This window comes from Pezoporus wallicus, unplaced genomic scaffold, assembly GCF_028554395.1.
Source record: "Pezoporus wallicus isolate ANWC-B61680 ecotype Strahan unplaced genomic scaffold, APGP_CSIRO_Pwel_v1 contig_5785, whole genome shotgun sequence".
Lineage (NCBI taxonomy): Eukaryota > Metazoa > Chordata > Aves > Psittaciformes > Psittacidae > Pezoporus > Pezoporus wallicus.
In genome coordinates this window covers 1,237,697-1,257,387 of record NW_026641150.1, presented here as the reverse complement: position 1 = coordinate 1,257,387, position 19,691 = coordinate 1,237,697, and the positions used below count along the sequence as shown (strand labels likewise).

At 39.9% G+C, this 19,691-nt stretch overlaps 2 protein-coding genes across 2 annotated transcripts; one reads left to right on the top strand and one right to left on the bottom strand.

Annotated features, from left to right (window-relative positions):
* Positions 1–25: 25 nt before the first annotated feature.
* Positions 26–11,230, top strand: PCID2 (PCI domain containing 2). The gene is made up of 14 exons (XM_057422283.1): positions 26–137; positions 1,092–1,181; positions 1,693–1,766; positions 2,492–2,559; positions 3,087–3,126; positions 3,600–3,654; positions 5,170–5,273; positions 5,997–6,072; positions 6,199–6,340; positions 7,016–7,116; positions 9,164–9,237; positions 9,410–9,535; positions 9,751–9,874; positions 10,837–11,230. Exons 1-14 carry the CDS (start codon positions 102–104, stop codon positions 10,924–10,926), a joined length of 1,200 nt encoding a protein of 399 aa, XP_057278266.1. The 5' UTR covers positions 26–101; the 3' UTR covers positions 10,927–11,230.
* Positions 11,231–12,181: 951 nt separating this feature from the next.
* Positions 12,182–19,271, bottom strand: PROZ (protein Z, vitamin K dependent plasma glycoprotein). Its single transcript, XM_057422348.1, has 8 exons — positions 19,084–19,271; positions 17,372–17,535; positions 16,300–16,324; positions 15,648–15,761; positions 14,222–14,353; positions 13,571–13,656; positions 13,368–13,491; positions 12,182–12,868 (listed from the first exon to the last, which is right to left on the bottom strand). The coding sequence occupies exons 1-8, from the start codon at positions 19,148–19,150 to the stop codon at positions 12,357–12,359; spliced, it is 1,224 nt and encodes a 407-aa protein (XP_057278331.1). The 5' UTR covers positions 19,151–19,271; the 3' UTR covers positions 12,182–12,356.
* Positions 19,272–19,691: the final 420 nt, after the last annotated feature.

The following is a 19,691-nucleotide window of genomic DNA, read 5'->3' as shown; positions in this document are numbered from 1 at the left end:
GATACTCTGGCTTTGCTGTTCTCGTAAACGCTTGTTCGTTTTGCAGAATGTGATACGACCGCCTTTGCTTGTGCACTCCTGCCTATTCGACTTGTGTTTTAATGGCGCACATCACCATAAATCAGTATTTGCAGCAAGTAAGCAAGTTTTGGTTTTTCTTTTATTTGTGGACACTCTATGTGTATGCATTTACTTTACTAAGTATGTTATTTTGTTAAAGTAGTAATTCAACCTAGAATGTGTGATGTGGTGAAGAAATAGGCTCCATAAGTCTGTACTAAGTATACTGTGCCAAGAATGTATACTTGGAATTTCTGAAAAGTGTGATGATTAATGATATAATGGATAGTAAAGTAGTTTATCTGTAAGAACTGCTGTGGGATTGTGCAGAAACAAATGCAGCTCAGAGACTGAAGAAATAGATTTAAGAAGTACCGAAAAGCAGAGACACAGTGTGTATGTGCCTTGGTTTCAGTTGGGGTAGGGTTAATGTTTTTTCTAGCAGCTGGTGCAGTGCTGTGTTTTGACTTTAGTCTGGGAACAGTGCTGGTAACAATGATTTAGTAGTTGCTAAGCATGGTTTATCCTGATTGAGGACTTTTCAGTCTTATGCTCTGCCAATGAGGCGGGGGCACAAGAAGCTGCAAGGAAGCACAGACAGGACACCTGGCCCAAACTAGCCGAAGTGGTATTCCACAGCACATTATGACCAGTATATAAACTGGGGGGAGTTTGCTTGAAGAGACTGATCGCTGCTTGTGTCAGGCAGGTTGTGGTGTCGGTGGGTGGTGAGCAATTGTATTACTATGCTAAAGCCATGTAAGTTGTTTGGGGATTCTCTGGTTTGCTTGTATCCTGCAAATAAGAAAAAAACACAACAGTGTTCACCCTACCTTCTCCCTGATACCCTTTTCAAAAACAGGTGTGTTGAAAGTGCAGCATTGATTTGTTTAGTTTTAAACCTTTAATAATGTTCTAATTGGTATTGATGTGGATGCGCAGTGGTAACAAGAAGGTGGCTTCTAATGCGCAAATACGTTGTGTAGCGGTGTCTGGATTTTACTCTGTAACATGGTTGTTTTCTTTGGAAGGTGCAAGAAGCCATTGACAGCAGAGATGGACAGTTTTGTGCAGAGTTAGTATCATTTAAGCATCCACATGTTGCGAACCCAAGGCTACAGGTGAGGATCTGGTTTTGACCTTAGTTTTGCTTTTCAGTTTTCCTAGCTCTCTATATGGGTTTCTTTCCATTGGAGCTGAATGTCAGAAGTCTGTTTCACAGAGTAGGATCCCTTGGTAGGTTTGTTTCACTTTTCTTCATACAAGAATAGCTTTTTGTGTTCCACTTTGAATTGTTTTCTGGGTAGATACAGTCTCAAAAGTCTTTCTGGCCAGTTCTACATTAGTTAGTACCATGGCATAGCAGGAGTGACTATAAGGAGAAAACCAGTGAGTAACAAGAGTCCAGTGTCTGTGCTGTATGCATTTCAGATGCTTTTATTTAAAGCCAGCTCAAATCAGGTTCTGGAGAGAGAATACGCACTACAGTTCATTACACTGGATGTGATTATTAATATAATTTAAGGTTCTGATAGATAGTAAAGGCACATGCATAAAACTGCCATGACAAAATACCATATGATGTTGCATTGCATGTTTCTGTAGTATTTCATTGTTGTATTCTGTACTTAGCTTCCATCACCTGAGGAGAAATGTCAGCAAGTCTTGGAACCACCGTATGATGAAATGTTTGCAGCCCACTTAAGGTAAAGATGGACCAGGAATGTAAAGACAGTTGTGAGGCATCCAGCAGGGATGGGGACGGATATCCTTGAGTTTACTTAGTTACTTTAAAGGGCTTACATGTGAAAACTTGGTATTTATTACTCTTAAGTAATGCTAGAACTGCAAGCAATAAAGACCACCTCTTTCCTCTCCACGTAAAGTTTGCTTTACGTGTACCTGACAGTCATTGTGTACAGTCACTGACACAGTTTTGGTTTTGATGCCTGCTGTTTCTTTTGTTCTGCATTTACTAGCTACATGAGAATTTAGAGTGGAATAAGTAAGAGAAATATTTTTAAAAGGTAATTTTAGTCATACAAGTGCTCTTAAGACAGCTTTAGGACCTAAGTAATTCTGTGAGACTTTTATTTAAAATATTTCTTAATTAACATAATCTTTTGTTTCAGTAATCTTGGAATCTTTTTATCTGTGCTAATCTTGGCTATAGTTTCAATAAGCATTAGTATGTTACAGTTGATACTGTACATATTATAGAAACAAATCCCCATTCATCTCTTGGATCAATTTTCTACAATTCTCAAGTTTAGTGCTGTGTTAACATACTTGTGCCATTTTGTTAGGAAAATTTCTCATCATATTTCTGTGTCTGTTGAATAAACTGTAAAACTCTATGCCTGTTAAGAAGCAAAAAGAAATATTTGTCTTATGTGTATATATTTTCTGATGCACTAATGCACTTTGACAGGTGTACTTACGCTGCTGGAAACCATGACTTCATAGAAGCATATAAATGCCAAACAGTTATCGTCCAATATCCTTTCACATGAATCTTTTATATTGTTTTCAGGTTAACTGTATGGCTTCCTGTAGAAAAGTTGTCTTTACCTCTTTTAAAATGTGATAGAATGTGGTGTGCATTTCCAGCTATTTCAGTTCTTAAGCAAGGAAATAGAGATACACTATTCTGCTTTCAACTTTCTGTAGGACTAAGAAGGACTCTGTTGCTTGGCTCTAAAATAGAAATTATAGGAGATCCTCAAAATAGAGTATAGGAGATCCTCAAATCATTAATATACCTCCTAGTTTATACTTTGCCAAAAGGGAAGATACTGATCAGAAAGCTGCTGTCTTTAAGTGGCCAGTGTTTCTGCCTGCTACTTCCACACCAAGGAGCCCATGGCTGTGCCTATTTTTTCCCTACTGTGTCTTTGCATGCCGACTCACCTGTTTGCTGCTTTTTTGGTTTCTGCCCTTTCACATAATAATATATGGTACCATTCAACTGCTTATTTTTAAATATTCATTTTATACTATTTTATATTCTCCTAAATACAATACATCTTTCCTGCGGGCATTTCAGGCACATAAAGAAGAAAACTGGTGAGTACATCATAGAGAGCTGCTAGAAACTAGACTCTCATCTTTCCCTAGTATAATACCGTAGTAGTCAAACTAAAATTCTTGCCTATAATTTTTATTTATCCCCAGCAATACTTAATTTTAGCCTAATTGGTTTTGCTGTCTGACTTTTTATGTCCAAAAGCATGAAAACTAAACATCTGAGCTTAATTTTATAGACTGGACCATAAGTAAATACGTGAAAAATTTGTTCAAGGTGAGATGGCATTTTATTTTAGCCACAGTAAAAAAAGGTTTTGGAATTAATTCTTCCTCCAGTGTAGGTTTTCTGAAATGGTGAAATCTTAAAGACCTTTCAAAAAGTTCATCCTTCCTTATTTAAAGGTAGACTTTTCTAGTCTTATGACCAACTAGCAAAAAAAAAAAGTTATATTTCTCATGTCTCATTATTGCATGATTGCACATACTAAGTATACTATGCTTTACTTTTCCAGGGCTTTACCTATTATGTATGCTGTAGCCCTTGATCTTCGAATTTTTGCTAACAATGTAAGTAGATCTGATTAACAACCTCATTACTTTTATCTGTTAGCCATTTCCATGCTGGAGGTATTTCAGGCTTTATTACATAGCCTAATTTTGCTCAGCACTGTTTAACTCATTGCTTAGGATTTTGTTGACCCACAGAGTTCCTCCAGTCCTGTTGAAAAACTAGGCTGCTCAGTCTGCCTACCTGCCATGCACAGCTTGAACTAGAGAGTTTCTGATGACTTGCATGCAACTCACAGCAGTTGCTTAGAGCATATGAAGTGATTAAGTACTGTCTTTATAGAGTAGCATGGTCGCACAACTCTCTATTTCCATGTGTTATCCTCGGGCTTTGGTGGATATCTTTATAAGGGTGGAAATACACAGATGACTGAGGTAGTCTAATCATTCCCCACATCCGAAGAGGGAAATGTCTGCCTCCATTTCCCTTTTCCAGCTGCATGTACTGCTTCTGATGCTCATGGGAGCCCTTGCTGAGCCCGTACAATGGCTGATGAACAAAACAAGAAAAATACCCAAACAAAAAACCCCACAACAAACAAAATCAACAAAACCAAGCAAACCAAACCTCAATTTTAGATGAGTTTTCTCAGGCTAGTGAATTGAACTAGCTTATGTAAGGACCTACTGAGAACTGCTAAGCCAAGGTAAGTGTCAGGGTCATGATCTTGCTTTTAGTCACTTTACCTGAAGAGGTGAAGTTAGAGTTCAAGTTACCTTAATATGTTCAAAAGATGCAGATACAGAGAAGACTTCTGCAGCAAAGGTTGCACTTCTGTTTCTCTTCTTTGTGTTTCAGCTAGGGACAGTGCAAGCATTATAATAAAACTTCTAGAAAGCACATAGTAAATATCTATTTTCTATTTCCAGCACACGCACTCTTTATTAAGTTCTGCATTAATCAGTGCATCGATCTTTCCCATGTGTTGGCAACTCATTTTTTCTCTTGAAGCTGTAACATCTGTTTTTCATTTTGTCTGAAAGTCCCAGGTTCTAGTGTGTTGTTACTAGAAAATGTTGAATATGGTTTAGAGATAACATCTAACCTCTGGTTGTGGCGAAAAGCTTAATTATAAATTCTAAAAGTCAAACTCCATAACTGGTAACTGGGGGGGGGGTTATTTTAGTTTTCTTTTGTTCAAAAGATTTATTTATTTTTTTTTTTTTTTAATTTTTGCCAGACTCTTTGTCTTTGAAAACTTGAGTTGATGTGTTAATGTTCAAATTCAGCTGTCAGATGATCCTGAGTTTAGTTTTCTGAAAGCTGCATTAAGCTTAGTGGTGCTAAAGGTAATAGGTCCTCTTGTGCATTAGGTTTGGTACATGTTTAGGAGCCCAGCTGAGTGTTTTCGTTTATTCTGTGAGCTTGACTGCCTTCTAGATTTGGTGGATAGCAGCCATGACCAATCTATTGCTATAATACTTTCTGAAATGTTGTGTTGGGGAACTAAATTGTTTGCAAACCAGTGAGCCAGGATGTAGAATTACATATTGTTTCTTGTTGTGTGATGGTAGGCTGATCAACAGCTAGTGAAGAAAGGGAAAGGCAAAGTTGGCGACATGTTGGAAAAAGCAGCAGAACTGCTGATGAGCTGTTTTCGAGTCTGTGCTAGTGACACGTAAGTGAAAGATCTTCTGTAAAACTTGCAGTATTAAATTGTTAAAAGTTAATGAACTTTACATAAGATTTCCCCACTTACTAAGACTATTTCTAGGTAAGGATGAGCATTTCTGAGCTTTTTTCTTTCCATTTATAGTCTGTTCTCTCTTGACTGTTAACTGCAGCTGGAGAGACCCCCCTTCAGGTTTAACATTCCTAGCAGATGTTGCTGGGAGGGACCAATTATGTCCTTGTTTCTCAGGAAAGATCACTAATGCTTCTGTGCCTGTTTAGTTGTGAAGTTTGCTTCATTACCATTAGATGGAAAAAAAGATGACTCTTTGGTTTCCAGTCTTGGCAATTTTAAAATTTCCAAAGCATAGTAAATGGTGTTTTCCCACCTTTCTTTCACCTTGAATATTATAAGCAACTTATGCTAGTGTATGAGTTATCTGTAGTCTGGAGTGAAGACCCTGATGCAGATGAATAATATTTTGCATGACATCTTTTTATTATGTTAAGAAAAAAATGAAGCAGAGCTGTCTAAGATAGAAGCACATGTTCTGTTTTGATAATGCTGGTATAGTTTAAGATGATGAGTTTGGCCTTCGCTTTTATTTTTGGACACCTATATTCACCCTGAAAATCCATAAAATATCTATGGAGGGAACTTACTCTAAGGACAAAGTAATTTTTTCTTACAAAGTCCAGTACTAGTAGTTTTTTTCTTTTTGTGTGACAGTCGAGCAGGCATTGAAGATTCCAAAAAGTGGGGCATGTTGTTTCTTGTCAATCAGCTGTTTAAAATCTATTTTAAGGTAAGGTTCAAGTTTGGTAAGCTGTGGTTTATATTTCTTATTTGAAGTCAAACTCACCCTTTTTTTGTATGATAATATCTGTCTATCTACAGTCTCTGAGTAAAATATATATATTTTTTTTAACAGATCAACAAGCTCCATCTGTGTAAGCCCTTAATTAGAGCAATCGACAGCTCAAATCTGAAGGATGAATATAGTATGGCACAGAGGGTTACATACAGATACTATGTTGGACGCAAAGCCATGTTTGACAGTGACTTTAAGCAAGGTACTGTGTACCAGTAAGACAGATTTACTTGCTGCTTGGTGTGAAATCTGGCTGATGTTGTGTATGTGTGTGTGGGACTTAAAATGTGTGTAGAAGGTGCAGTTGTGTTTTCACTCATTAAACGAAAATTCATGGTGAAAGATCAAGGCCCAGAGGCTGAGCCAGATCAGAGATAAGATTATATGACTTTTAATTGTAGTATATGCCCAGTTTCAAAATATTTGTGTCGGTGTCTCTGTAGTCTCCTGCATTATAAGAATACATATAGTGTGTGCATAATAAAATGTGTAAACATCCAAAAGAATAGGTTTGTAAAATAGGTTTCACAGAGGCTTTGCAACTTTCTTGTCCTCTTCAAGTTGTAGTGTACCTTATAGGAAACCTTCAGCAATCTGTACTGTAGAATTTGTTTCTCATTATTGGAAGGTGTAGAAACCACATTTCTGAGACTTTCTGAAGGAGGACTTGCTCTTCTGGTAACACTTTGTATTTTGTGTGAATCCTCAATATTTCTTAGAGCATTTTTCTTAATGTATTTTGATTAGCGTGATTCTTTTTTTTAATACAATTTCAAATATAATATGTTCAAGAGATAGACATTGAGCGCCGAACTTGTGTTACAGTTTTAACCAGTTCTGTTGCTGACTTACGTTACTGGTACTTTTGTGTCTACAGCTGAAGAATATCTGTCATTTGCCTTTGAGCACTGCCATCGCTCAAGCCAGAAGAACAAAAGAATGATTTTGATCTACCTGCTTCCAGTAAAAATGTTGTTGGTGAGTAGATGTGACTCTTCTAAATATTTGGGGGGTGGGGAGATGGAGTCGGGGGGGGGCAGGTAACCAAACTGATGCTCAGTATTGTTCTTGGTTTTCCATTATTGGAGTTCAGAGGCTACCTGTGCCTGACCCCTGTAAGAGCCAGCATATACACTCTTGTTGTGTAAGGGGAAAAAAAATGTTGAATTGTCATTTATAGCAACACAGGAAAGGAGAAATGGAAAAACAAGCAAACAGAAGTCCTATCCTCCTTCCCCCATACCTTCCTCTCAGCCCTCCTAAAGATGCAACCTAAAGTTACTCCTTTAATAAAGATAACTTTTGAGTTCTTTGGAGAAGCACTTGACAGTGTAACTTAGGTCATGGAGCAGGGTACCTGTCTGGTGATCAGGTGCCCAGATAGGCCAGGGAATGAGTGGATTCATTAGTACAAATCTGTATGCTTCTTTAACCTGGTAAAAGGAAGCAGAAAGTGCAAACAGATGGCTGAAGACTGTTGAGGGGGATTTGCCACTGGAGAGAAAGGATTCCTGTCTTTGAGTTTTCTGTTTGCACTTTGTATGTTTTCCCATTTGAGGCATGCCAGAAGGAACATGAAGTAGAGTGTTTAGACTTTGAACAAATGAGTGAAGGCTGGTTACCATTCGATCATTTCATCTTTGTATTAAAAGAATGAAGCACATCTCTGCTTCTTCTTCCTGTCCTATGTCGTGTGCTGTGCTAGCATTTGTGTATCCCTGAGTTAGTGGGATTATGCTAACCATTAATTTAGTGTAACTGAGTGCATAAGAACTAGATTTTAGAGGTTCCTGGCCCTATTACCAAAGTTACCCATGGAGAATGTTACTATCACCTCCTTCTGAAAGCTGCCATCTTCTACCTTCCCTTCGAGCTGTTTATGACCATCCTTCCTTTTTCACTTAGTGCTCTCCTTCCAGTCCTTTGCAGTATCAAGCTGGTAAAGGGAGAGTGTAGTGGGTATGATAATGGGCTTCTGGTTTTCATTTTTTATTTATTGGCTTTCTTACTGGTTGTTTTCAGATCAGTGGTAGGGTTGATAAAGAAAAACAAAGTCTTCTTAAAAACTTCGTCCCAGTCCTGACTGGGTGCCTTAAAGTGATGGGTCTGTTAGTGTCTTAAATTACTGTGGCTTTTCTGGAGCAGTTCTAATGTACAAGAGGCATTAAAGATCAAGGTCAGGTTTTACAGTTGCTTTGTTTGTTTTTTTTTTTTTTTTTTTTTTTTAATCAGGCCAAACATTAACACTCACTTTAAAGTATACTGGATAGGTGTTTTTTTTATTCCTAGCAGCTCTCAGTAAACCTGCAGCTGAGTTCTGCTCTCAGCTAATCCTCCAACGAAGAAAGGAGTTTCCAGCAGCATAGCATGATGGTAGCTAAATTTAAAGTCTGACCAAGTCTGTGTGCAATCTGATCTCTGCTGTGCAGGGGGATTAAAAACAAAGTTTCTGTTTGGTAGTGGCGTGGTTAAATATTACCTGATCTAGCAATGTGAATTATTTTTGTTTCTTTAAACTTTCTATCTCTTGTTTGTGTGTGTGTGTTTTTTGAGAGGGCATTTTTATTTTCACATGGAGGCATAGTGAAGAAAAAATCTGGTACAGACTGAGCTAGCACTTGGCAGTGCTGCAGCACTGCTTGTATTATTAGCAATGCTTGGGATTCTCATGGTTCTTCTGTTTGCAGATTAGATCATACAGCCATAATATAAAATTTGGATCTGTCTAGGCCTTGTGTCACAGGGTCTTGATTTTATAAGTTTAATAACTGTTCCCTAACATTAAGAAATACGAAGACCCCCTAAACCATGATAAATGGGTAGTTATAGTGAGTTGAACTATAAGGGCTTTGGTGATGGCAAGGGGGTTGTCTTACGCAGACTTTTATTCACCTCTTATTCTGTAGAAGGAAAAAGTGGCTAAACATTTGTCTTTTTCTTTAAAATTTGTTTTCATAGCTTGCTAGATTACATTTAAAATGCATTTGACTTCACCCTGGAAAACTTGGAAACTTTTATTTTTCAGGGCCATATGCCAACAGTTCAGCTCCTAAAAAAGTATGACCTTCTGCAGTTTACTGAAGTAAGAAAGGCTGTAAGGTATGATGACTGTTTTGTTGTGTTGTGTGTTAGTTAAAAAGTATTAAGTAAGAGGTATTTATTTATTTGGGACGATTGAGGAGGGTGGAAAGGGATATACCTACCAAATCACACAATTTCTGTTCTCTTTTGGGTGACACCTTCTCATGTTTTCCTTTCTTCATCCTTGTAGTGAAGGCAATCTCCTGCTACTGAATGAAGCTCTGACAAAGCATGAGACCTTCTTTATTCGATGTGGAATCTTTCTTATCCTTGAGAAGCTGAAAATCATCACATACAGAAATCTCTTTAAGAAAGTGTAAGCATAACAAAGCCTTTTTTTTTTTTTTTTTGCAAAAGCAGGTTTAATATGGTTTCACCTAGGACTGAGACAGAAATATGTATGCTGCTTAGTTCTCTCCGACAGAGCTGAATTCCTGTTAATTTATTGTAGAAAGGCTGTTCTTCTAAGAACCAGATTTTTTAAGTGATTGTTTCTCAATGACAGACATTTTTTCCTGTTGTTTCTTTCAGATATTTACTACTCAAAACCCATCAGCTGTCTCTAGATGCCTTTCTGTGTGCCCTGAAATTCATGCAAGTAGATGATGTTGATATTGATGAAGTCCAGTGCATTTTAGCTAACCTTATATATATGGTAAGTGCTGACTACTTGTTATCTGGTCCTTTCAGATTTCAGACAGTAAAAAGTACTAGGTAGAGAATGAAAGTTTAGTACAAAAAAATGATCAGTAATCCCAGGTTTTCTTGTGTAAAGAAAAAAATTAATTCACTTATGCCCAAAGTTAAATGTTTTCATTTTCCCTGAGGCTTCTTCTAGTTCCCGCTTCTTTTGCGGGAATCAGTTAAAATTGAATTTTACATTACAAATCCAGTACTGTCATTTCTATGCATGCATAAATACTGAATTAAAAATCCAAAAAAAAAATGTAACTGGGACCAAAGGGATTTGTTCTGCATTTGAAGTAGAAGACTCTTGACACTTTAGCATTATTAAAAATTAAAACCAGATTTCGTTGGGTTTGCTTCACATGTTGTCTTTAAGTGATATCAACTACTCATGAACAGATAAAGACTTGAAATCTAGAGATTTCTATTAAATCTGAGGTTTTGGAGCAGCGTTACTGTGTCAGCAAGAAAATGAACCACTTCCCTGTTTCTGAAACAGATTATTTGGTGTGGTTGAGGAATAACAGAGGATGGGATTAGGTCACTAGAAGATTTCTTTCAGTGTTATAACACTGTCTGAAAAGGAAGTACTATATCATCACATATGCACTATGTGATGAGTTAAAATCCTCATTTTAAAGTGAGGAAGTGTAAATTTAGAAACTCTTCTGTAGAGCTCTCTTCAAGGAAATGTAAGTAGACCAGTAGGGGGCCCTGGGAGCAGGTTCTCAGTCTGACGGCACTATTAGTGCACAAACACAGTTATGGTTCTGATAAATCAGATTCTTACAGATACTAAGTACAGTAGTTCAGTGGTAATTGAGTATACACACATAGCTTTGACATAGTCTGAAGACAGTTGAGGTTGTAGGCATTGTGTTACAAGCATTGTGTTACCAGTACTAATGCTGTATTTTTTCCTTCTTCCAGGGTCACATTAAAGGCTATATATCTCATCAGCATCAAAAGCTTGTGGTCAGCAAGCAGAATCCATTTCCTCCGCTGTCAACAGTGTGTTGAGTATTGCTTCTTACCTGTGCAAGTACTTTTCAGATACTTGGCTTGTCCAGTAGAACTGCTCCTAATCACACTGAGAACACTGCAAATGACCTGGTTCCTGTCCAGGACTGGAATACCAGGAACTGTTTGTGGCTCCTTTCCCAGAATAACCAAGGCTGCCAGTGTTACAAAGTGCATTGGACTGAAATGCTAACTTTTTAATAATCGTTTCTGCAGGCTTTCTGATAATTCAAAGTATTTAATGAGTAAATAAAGCAAAACATTCCACATTCCTTCCAAACTACTTAAAAGCTTTTATAAAGAACTTTGTGTTCCTATTTCTGCGTATATTGTTCAGAGAAGAGAAGTATCATCTTTTTTTACTTGTGTTAATCCATTCTTTAGAATGGAAATTATATTTTCTTTCCTGGTTCCCCCCCCCCTTTTTTTTTTTTTTTTTTTTTTTAAGCCTCTTCAGTAATCCTGCTGCTATTAAGTACTCTCTTCAAGCTTTCTCTAAACACTAGAGATGTGCTTGACGCCAAAAGCGTTGCTGTGTCAGTGATACTTACAGGTTCAGGTAAATGTGGGATTTTTTTTGTCTGTATGTGCCCACAGATGGGTTTGTTGGTTGTTTTTATTTTAATTTGGATAATCTTTAATTTTTGTTATGATGAACAAAAGCTTGTCTAAGTAACTTATCCATATGTTTGTTTGTTCTGCTTCTGGGATCAACATTACCACTGGATCCATTATCTGAAGTGTTACTGTTTTGAGGGTTTTGTTTGTTTGGGGGTGGTACAATGTAACTGTAGTGATGGGATGGTAGTTTTGGGTCTTTTTATATTATTTTTATAGGAAATAAAACAGTTGTGTTTTTTTTTTTTTGTTTTGGTGGGTTTGTTTTCAATTCTATGAGGATTGGGCTTTAACCCACTAACTGACATGGAAAAGCCCAGGTACCATGTAAGAGGGGAAGCATTTTTTTAGTGTGATGATAGTGTCAAGTCCTACATTAACATAGGCATTTAAAGGCTTGGAGTTCCCCTAGTCCTCGTAAGTTTTACTGTATAGATGAGGACATTGAATTTGCTGACTCAAACCTCGGGGTAACAGGAATTAGAGAGACTCATTTACTTCTAGCAACATTTAAAATCCCAGAAAAACATAACGCTTTTTGCGTTTTAAGATTAACAGTTCTAGGAAACTTGAGTCAGTTTATAGTAAAATAACTAGGTTTACTGCATTATGACTTTCACAGTCCTGTGTGTCAGCTGAAGGAGGAAAGACAGATGGGCTTTTCTCTGTGAATTGGAGTTACATAGCATCATTGCAACTTCCATTGCTGCAAATAGTGATAGAGAGTCAAATGGGCATCCTGGCTCCGTCCAGATGTTTCCTTGCAGTGATTGGAGGGAGTTTGGTGCTGAAGGGTTGGTTGTGTTTGTGTCTTAGTTCATTTTTTGTTTAAACCATATCATATACCTTGCAGTGTTAGTGAATAGAAATGTTTCCCAATCAGTGTGTTCAAGTGGCCAAGATCCCAGGATACCAGTCAGAAACCAAGTGTCCTTATACTTGGTAACCAAAAAGCTTCCTCCAGCCAGTTGTTTGTCTACAGCCTCCTGAAGGTGTCCACAAAACTGCCTGTTTGTGAGGCTTATGTTGAGTCTTTGTTTGCAGTCCTCAGCAGGAAGGTATGAAACCTGTAACTTATCACCATGAAGTTCATCACCTTCCGTTCTCCAGCCACTGACTGTACCAGGCAGTTTTGGAATTAAAATGTGTTCTGCAAAGTCTCTTTCAGGGCTGCATACAGGCAGCTGATGGTTGTTGCACTCAACATGCTCCTGGAGTTGTAGTAATGCAATATTGTTCTCACCAGTGTCTTCATCATAGCGGATGTGTATGTGTTTCTCATGAACTTGCATTATCTTCTCAATTCCACTTGTTCCATTAGACCCTGTGAAGCAATGACATTTCATTGCACTCAGGAATAATTTGTGAGATCTGAAGACTGCATGCAGACTGACCAAGAAATACATGCAGCAGAGAAACCAAAGGTGTTCTTCCTTGAAACCACTGCAGTAAACTGGTGGTGATACCCTGACAGCTTTTTAATGCTGTGTAGAATCATGCATAATTTCAGCAGAAAGGACAGAATCCCAACAAGAGAAGTAAGTTTTGGCATGAAATAAAAGCCACCTCTAAATCCCTCTCATTTGTCTGAGTTCTGAATTGCATTCAAGAGGTAGTTGCCTCACTGCTTGACTTAAAGGGGGAGTATGGAGCAGCTGTAGTTCTAGCTCAAGATACTTCACTCAGATTCTTAAAGGAAACAAATCAGCTGTCATCACATTTAATATTTTTATACAGCAGAAATTTTAGTAAGCTTTTTTTTAAATTGAGATTATCAATGCTAGAATGTGCTGCAACAGGAGAAAATGTGTTGGATCACCTACCAGTGCCAACCCTGACTTCGAAATGGCTGTGCAAAAGAGCACACTCTGCTGTAGTCAACACAAAGTTACTTTTTAGCAGCACTCCTCCACAGAAGCCCTTCCCTTCGGAGTTCAGCAGCAGGACCTAAGAAAATGCAAGTGGACAACAGAGAGCGCTGTTCATGTGAGGTTGAGTGTTGGGATTCATGAATTGCTAGAAATACCTGCCAGGGAAACTGCTCATCACTTTTCTTCCTGGTTCCATGTATCACATTATCAGTGTCTTGAAGTCTGCCACATGCACATTGATCTAGAAATGAATTAAAGAAAATCGACACCTCATGCTGTATCATTTTGAGACAATGTGTGCCCTACTTGCTAAAATAGACAGGTTTAAGTTTACTACTGTTTGTAGTAGACTTAGTTTATAAGGGGATGAGATTGCATGAGATACCTAGTATGAGCCTGAAAAAATTAAGAGTGCTACTGGTCCAAGCTAATGAATATGGCAGCAGATGTTGCCCATCATCAAGTGCCTGATCAGAATCAGTTCAGCCTCATTCCCAAACAGACTGCACTTTAGCAGAGTTGCTCTTTACCAGGTAGAAAACCTGGCCCAGTGAGTGATATGTAGGGTAATGCAAGTCCTCTCTGTGGACTCATCTTTAAATGTTCAGATCAAAGATTGCTTCTTTTACCACTGTTCTGGCATTTGGGTGGTGTTCCCTACGTTCCTCCTTCTTTTGTGCAGTTTGGCAGGTAATTCGCTCGTTACTTCAGTCTCAAAGCAGGCTGATCACATCTGGATACCGGATGGATGTCTGCCCACCACAGCACTGAGCATGTGCCTCCTGTACTTCCATGCTCACACCTACCTAATGCAATGCACTGTTTTTTGTCCTTCCCGAGCTCATAGCTGTCAGCACAGGAACAATAGTAGGAATTACTTCCTGGGTAGCAGAAGTGGTGACATCCTTCCTTTGCTTGGTGGTGACATTCATTTTTAGCTAAACAGAACAAGTCAGGGAAAAACATCGGGAACTGTTCAGCTGGAGTATTCTTGGTAGTATTTCACACCACATTGTTTAAGCAGAAATTGGAGATAGTTGAGCCTGCAGCATTCACAGACTCTTTGCAAACTGTGCTCACCCAGCACCTTCTTGCACCAGACTGTCTGTGCCTCTGAGTTTTGGGAGGTGTTAGCTAAGGGTCAAGCAAGGCCTTCTGTGTGAACCCATGAAAGGATGCCATGGGTTTTCTTTCTGCCCTCTTAAACAAAACACTAAGCATTTGCAACTGAGAGAACTGTTGTGCACGTTAGGAAGGCAGGTATTGCTTGAGGAAGAAGGCTTAAGCTTTCTGCTTTGCTTTGCAGCAAAATCAAATGCTTAGATCTTATTCTCAAACTTGTGCTAAGAAACTTAGCAGCTACCAAAGACAAGAAAAAAGAAAGGGGGTATTACTTGTCTTTGTAACATGGTCGGTCAAGTTTCCATAGCTGAGTAAAGGCTTCAGCTTCAGCACAAAGCAGTAGGAGGAATAGCCATTTAATGGTGGATCTAGCTCACAGGTGGAGAAGTAGTGACAAACCTCACATAAGGTAGCTCCTGCTGAGCAGACCCAGTTCTCAGCACTGGTCCCAGCTGTGTCATCTTTGGTGCTCCTTCAGAAGCTGGTCATAGTCAACACCCTTATACAGAAAATGACCCTGCCTTTCCCCAGCCAGGGTGTCTCCCACCCCAGGGGACCTCTGAGCCAGCAGAACTACTGATGTAAGGGCTGGAAGGTAGAACCTGGCAGATGTGAAAATGTAGGGTCTGGCCCAGGGTGTTTTACGTGCCAGAAAGCATCCGTTTTGCTTTACGCCTTTTACATGTCCACTGAAAACAGTTCTGGAGTCCCTCTGTCCTGAGGGATTGCCTTGTGGGTATGTGTGACCTTGGAGTCACAGGGGTGGCTTCCCAGGCACTGGCACTGCAACCCTGCTTCTTCAGGCCACACGCTGCCTGGACCTTGGCAGAAGCAGCCGGGGGGTGCAGGTGGCAGTGGCAGGGCTGCCTTTGGAACCCACCTTTGGACCCCAGAGCAGGGAGGCTCAGGGGGAAGAGGCAGCCTGCAAAGCTTCGGGATGCCATAACATTTTAGTGAGCAGGCAGCACGCATCACCCCTGTTCTGCCAAGAATGGTGGGCTTTAACCTAAAATCTGATAACTGGCCCTAATCAGAGGGCTGCGTACATTTCCCAGGGACCCCCTAAGACAGGAGGAGATAGGGCTTCTTAGAAGGAGGGTGATGCCTTACCGAAAGCACAGTTCTCTCCCTCGTAGCCCTCAGCACAGGTGCAGGTGTACCCACGGATGCTGTCCTCACACACACCATTGTGCTGGCAGGGGCTCGATGAGCACCTCCTGCCACCTGGAGCCACACCACAGGAGAGGGATGAGTTACCACCACATTGTAGAACTTTTACAGATTGGTTTCTTGTCTTGTCAACTGCCAATGGACGATGTAATGCCAGCATCCAGAGTTTGCAGGCACCCCAGTAGTTTTTAACACCTCTTTATCTCAGGTTTAAGCGTGCTAGGTTTGTATTAGGGAGGTTTTGCTGATAGAGCTGTGCTGCTCTATTGTATCAGCAAAGAAGACTTTCTCAGGTCCCAGGCTGTTTCAGAGAAGCCATAAGTTCAGGAAATAGCCTATTTACTATGATAACATCAATTTACTTTCAACTTTTATACACTTTGCAGTCTTAAGTTTTTTTCTTGTTTACCATTTTTTAAATCCATTCACATCAAAACCTTTCCTCATGCTTTACTACAGACATGACAAATAGTGACTGGATGTTCCTTGTAGAATAAACTGCTAAAAACTCTCTGAAAATGAGCATTGGACTGAATGTTCATAGTGTGACAGCGCTATGAAGGAGAGAAATCGAGACTGTCGACTGTCTTACCATAGTAGGCATCCCAAAACATTTTCTGGGAGGGGAAAAAAAAGGAAAATAAGTTAGATTTTAGTTCAAAAATAGTGTAATCTTCCATAAATGTTTTGATAAACCAAAAAGGTTATATGAGAGAATATATACTGTGGTTTAACATGTGCACAGCTACAAATTCTGCACTACCAGCAAAATTTGAATAAGATGGGAGGGGTTTGCATCCTGCTTATTGTATTGTTTAAGAAGCTATAAAGGAAAAGAAACTTCATAGGCAAGAGAGGAACAGCTGAATCCTTCAGAAGTACAGCTTCCTGGAAAAAATGGCTGGCCATTGTCTCTTCAGTGTGCATCGGCCTGGGAAGTGACCCCATCCATCCTGTCCCATCCTGTCCCATCCCATCCTGCTTGGCCTCCAGCAGGTGCTGCTAGAGGTAGAGGGGTCAGCAGAGCAGATCTGTGGGTTACCAGCACCATGTGTCCTGCTTTTCTATGGGTACTGCAGCCAGCTTTGCTGCTTCTTTCCCCAAAGGGACACCTCTCTCCACTCCCTGTACCTCCCGGCAATCAACCTTCCCCAGAGCACAGGGACCACCCATGGGCAGGCCTATGGCTGTCACCTCTGCTTTCCCTGCAAACACAATCTCTGGCTAGGCTCCTGTTATAGAGCACAGCATCCACCTCTGTGTGTCAGGAGGACCTCTTGTATCAGAGGATTTGCATCTGCTAACCAAGTGAACCTCTATCAATATGTCCTACTAATCACCGATGCCTTGTTTCCCTCCATGCCAACACCTCCTTGCGCCTCCTGGTCCCTAAGGGATGCTAAAGCTGTATTTCTGTGCATGGTCAGGATGAAACAACAGCCATAGATTTTTCAACGTAAGGTCCAGGATGCATAATTTTTTAGGAGGGGACTTGAAAAACATCAGAGCTAACCTTTGCATTTCCATTTTAACCATTGAAGACACATGCTTTATACCTGCTGAGGTTCAAAGACCTCTCATGAAGCAGGCAGTGGGGCTGTATTTGATAGTAAAGGACCAAGGCAGTAATTTTTATTATGCAGACAGGAAAACAAAGTACTTACAAGCATTTCATCATTTTCAAACACTTCTCTTGCTTCTTCATGTGTACATCTCTCTTCAAAGCATTCCCTTTCCAAGTTGCCTTGGAGGATCTCCTCCAAATGTAAGGAACTGGCACGCCTCTGTCTCTTGATAACAGTGTTTGCGTCAACAGCTGATATAAACACTGGGACATTGTATGACAAAATGCTGATGTAAATACTTTGATTCATTTCCTTGCATACTTTTACCTTTCTTTTAAGAGTTAGGGTTTCAGCCTTATTAAACTCATATATTGAAAAAGCCTTGCTTTCTTAGCCCAAACTCACCTGGGGATCTGTCACCTTTTACTTTTGGGGAGTGTCTGACTTGCACCAGAGCTGGGAGAGTTTGAAGCCCTTCCCAGCACCTTTCCTTCCTGCACCAGACACACAGACCAGCGTTGCTGTGGCACGGCCAGGGAAAGGGGAAAAGTATTACCGTAAAGGCAGAGGCTGTTTTGTACGACTGGATGGGGTTTTCAGACTCACCAATAGAAGTGAGAATGACTTGTATTACTTTATGATGATGGATTCCAACTGGTGCCTTTCACCAGCTGAGAAGCAAAACCATGACATAGTTAAGTTCTCGATCAAATCTGTCTTAAGGAAAATAAGTAAAAGCTACCCCTCAGCAGTGCTCGAAGTTAAGAGCTTTATCATATGCCACCCTTTACATGGAAGACACAATAAACTTTTTTATTTGATTAAAGAGATCAAAGACATGAAAGTTACCAGATCTTAAAACTCCTCTTTGCAATGATACCCACAACAAAATCTGCCTGGCAGCCAGACAGCTGCAGCCATGCTGGACCCTATTGCCTTTGACACTAAACAGTATGTGGCTGTGTGTGTCAGCACGTTAGTTCTGGGCCTGGAGAGTAAATGCGTTGGGGCAGGACTGTTTGGTTTTTGGTTTTGTTTTTTTTGTGTTTTATACAGTGTTTGGGGGCCCAATGCTGCTGGGCACAAAGGTTGAAATGATCAATATTAGAAGTGGAAAAAGTGACAGCAATAACAAAATTATTTGAAACTGCATACAGATGCTTTTGAAGGATACCTGATGAGCAACAGGCTTGCATATGATATTAAGAAATCAAAAATGAAAAGCTCCATGATTGTATTTTACATTTTAAAGCCTTATCTGATACCCCAGCGCACATTTCTGCCATGCAGTGGTCCTGGTGTATCCAGCATAACTGGCAGAGCACTTCTGCTGCTGCCAGGGACCAGTTTTGACCTTCTTACGCTGTCACCATCTTTTTCCTCCTTGCCCATCTCCTCCTTATTTTTGGCAAACCATGGAGGATTAATACAGAAACATAAATTTCTTCAAGCTATAACAAGCATATATCTCAGCCTCTTTTACTGGACTCTTATTTGTATTTCAGCAGCAACTAGAAATATAACACAAAATTCTCTTTAATATCTGGGACACTCTTTAAAAGTGAGAAGACAAAATACTAGCCTGATGTAAATGATGTTACTTCAAAATCATACTGCCTCAGTAACCTACTGCCATTTTTACTTAGCTGTATGAAATAAACAGAAGAAATGTAAGGAAAATAAGGAACAGTTTTCAGTGGTGTCAGCCTGTGCTACAAAGTAAACATGATACAAGGTACAAAATTACTGGTGTTTTTAGAGCAGCAGTAGCACAAATCAGAATTAAAGCCACAATAAAACAAAGGCCATACCTGTCTGCTCTGTCTGAAGGAAAAGGGCAGAGAGAAGAAACAATATTGTCCAAGAGCACCTTGCCATTGCTACCCTCTGAGCCTAATGGCTGCCTGCCTGCATTCCTGCAGGTCTGGGGGAAATGGCTACATGAGGGATGTTGAAGTTTAAAGTCCAGCTGCTCATGAGAAAACAAAACCTCTCAGGGCAAAGCCTGGCTGCAAGGTCAGTGCATGGAAAAACATGGAAAAACAAACCAAAAGCAAACCTGCCCCTACTCAAAGTGCACTGGCTGAAGGTGGAGCAGGTTTGACAGCTCCGCGGAGAGCTGCTCCAAGAGTTGTGTATTCCTCCCACCCTCAAGCTATCACTTCCCGTAACATAAAACAGCAAGAGATCAACAGTAAGAATGTACTTTGTACCATATCAAAGTACAAGCTGGATGATGACCACAGGGAACAATTTGATGGCTTTGATCTTTCGTATACTGTCCCCAGAAAACATCTACCAAGGCTGAGGTGCTCCAGTCAAATCCCATCAGCTTTTGGAGCAACCAAGCAACCAAGGGATTTCTCCCCTAGAGATGTATCTGAACAGATATGGCATTTTTCTTTTTCACTGTTAGGTT